General features: G+C 42.2%; 1 protein-coding gene across 1 annotated transcript; it reads left to right on the forward strand.

The window, feature by feature from the left end:
- Window positions 1–360: 360 nt before the first annotated feature.
- On the forward strand, window positions 361–1,469 carry LOC110866855. The gene is made up of 2 exons (XM_022116002.1): window positions 361–787; window positions 1,330–1,469. Exons 1-2 carry the CDS (start codon window positions 361–363, stop codon window positions 1,467–1,469), a joined length of 567 nt encoding a protein of 188 aa, XP_021971694.1.
- Window positions 1,470–1,998: the final 529 nt, after the last annotated feature.

Here is a 1,998-nt window from a genome sequence, read left to right on the forward strand (position 1 = left end):
AAGTGGAGGCAATGCGATTGTACCCGTAAGTAGCCAAGGTAGCAGTAGCATATCGTTGCAATGTCCGAAATTGACGGACACAAATTACACTTCGTGGGCGATTTTGGTGGAAACAATCCTACGGGCGAATGGTCTTTGGGAGGCGATAGATCCGGTCTCTGGAGCTACTGGGGAAGACAAGAAAAATTACACAACTAAAGCCATAATTTTTCAGTCTTTACCAGAGGATGTTTTGCTTCTGGTCGCAAAACACAAGTACGCAAAGGACGTGTGGGATTCAATCAAGGTTCGTTATCTAGGGGCTGATAGAGTTCAGAAAGCTCGACTATCAATTTTAGAAGCAATTTGGAAAAGCTGAAAATGAAGGAGAGTAAGAGACTAGACGAGTATGCGGGAAAGATAAGCGGGATTGAAGCGAAGTTCAAGAACTTAGGATCTACTCTTGAAGACGCAACTATGGTAAGAAAGTTGTTAAATTTCGTTCCTAAGAAATATATGGAGATCGTGGCGTCTATTGAGCAGTACTCGGATATCGATATAATGCCGTTTGAAGAGGCGGTCGGGCGATTGAAGACGTACAAAGAAAGGCTTAAATCCCATGATGACGAAGAAAATGATCAAGGCCAATTATTGCTTACAAAGGAAGATTGGGAGGAAAGAACTAGACGGGGTGATTTTGATCAACCCGGACAAGGACGTGGTCGTGGTCGTGGTCAAGGTAGAGGTCGCGGTTATGGTAGAGGTCGAGGTGGTCGGTTCCAAAGCAATGAAGACCGAAAGGATCAAGGTTGGTATCGAGACAAGCGAAACATCAAATGCTATAATTGACAAGAATACGGACATTATGCGAGCGAGTGTCCTAAGAAGGAAACAAAAGAAGAAGAAGCGAATCTGATTCGAGACAAAGATGAACCGACATTGCTTTGAAGAAACGGGTCGATGTCAAGATTATGGGGGTGATTGTTGGATAATCTTGACATGGGTTGTGGGCTTTATTAGGGTCAGAAGTGTTTTCCCTATGTTGGTCAAATAATGGGTTAGTAGTGTTTTGTTCAATGGGTCAAATAATGGGTCATAACCCAACTAGAGTATGTGAGTCCATGAATGCACGTGAGTTTGAATCAGTATTCAGTTAGGTTGTTTGTTTCATAATGGGTCTTTGTTTTGTCCGGGTATTAGGGAGAGTCTAAAAGTATCTTTGATTGAGTCATTTGTGTACGTTGGAGGTTAGCCTATTTAAGGCATGGTATGAGATTAAATAAAAAGCACCAGCATTTTACTTTTCTTCTCTTTCTATTCGATATTCATTTCTATTTTCTTTCACTTCAGATCACTTGTGTTATTTCTTGAGTGTTATAGTTCAGTTTAATCCAACACAGCAAGGTAAAATTAGCCACAACAACAGCGACAGCAACAACAACAAGGAAACAACCGTGGCTGCTACCAGTGCGGAGCAATGGGGCACATGAGGAAGAATTGTCCCCAACTGAACCAGAACCGTAACAACAACAATCAGGGTGCTGGAAACAACAATGGCGACAACAGTGCAAGGGGCAGGGCATTCATGATTGGAGCTGGTAAGGCAAGAGATAATCCCAACGTTGTAGCGGGTAAGTTCCTTCTTGATAATCGTTATGTTTCTGTACTGTTTGATTCTTGAGCCGATGCTAGCTACTTATCCCTACGTATTAGTAAGACGCTTAAGCCTACGCCAACACCTTTAAACACTAAGCACATTGTCAAACTAGCTAATGGTAGAAACATCGAGGCCTCACACGTTATCAACAACTGCAAGCTCGTACTATTTGGTCAAACTTTTCTCATAAATCTCTTTCCCATCATTCTTGGAAGCTTCGACGTTGTCATCGGAATGGATTGGTTATTAAAACATCGAGCTGAGATACTCTGAGAAGAGAAAGCTGTTCATATTCCCCATTCTTTTGGTAAACCTCTTATTGCAAGGCGACAAAAGTGGGGTTGTCACCGACATCATCTCAT

The sequence above is a fragment of the Helianthus annuus genome, chromosome 7, assembly GCF_002127325.2.
Source record: "Helianthus annuus cultivar XRQ/B chromosome 7, HanXRQr2.0-SUNRISE, whole genome shotgun sequence".
Taxonomy (NCBI): Eukaryota; Viridiplantae; Streptophyta; class Magnoliopsida; order Asterales; family Asteraceae; genus Helianthus; species Helianthus annuus.

Bases quoted from the DNA above. Each gene is read 5' to 3' on its own strand.
- LOC110866855 (XM_022116002.1), top strand. From the start codon at position 361: ATGAAGGAGAGTAAGAGACTAGACGAGTATGCGGGAAAGATAAGCGGG. The intron at 788-1,329 runs GTTGGTATCGAG...CTTTCACTTCAG, and splicing joins TGAAGACCGAAAGGATCAAG to ATCACTTGTGTTATTTCTTG.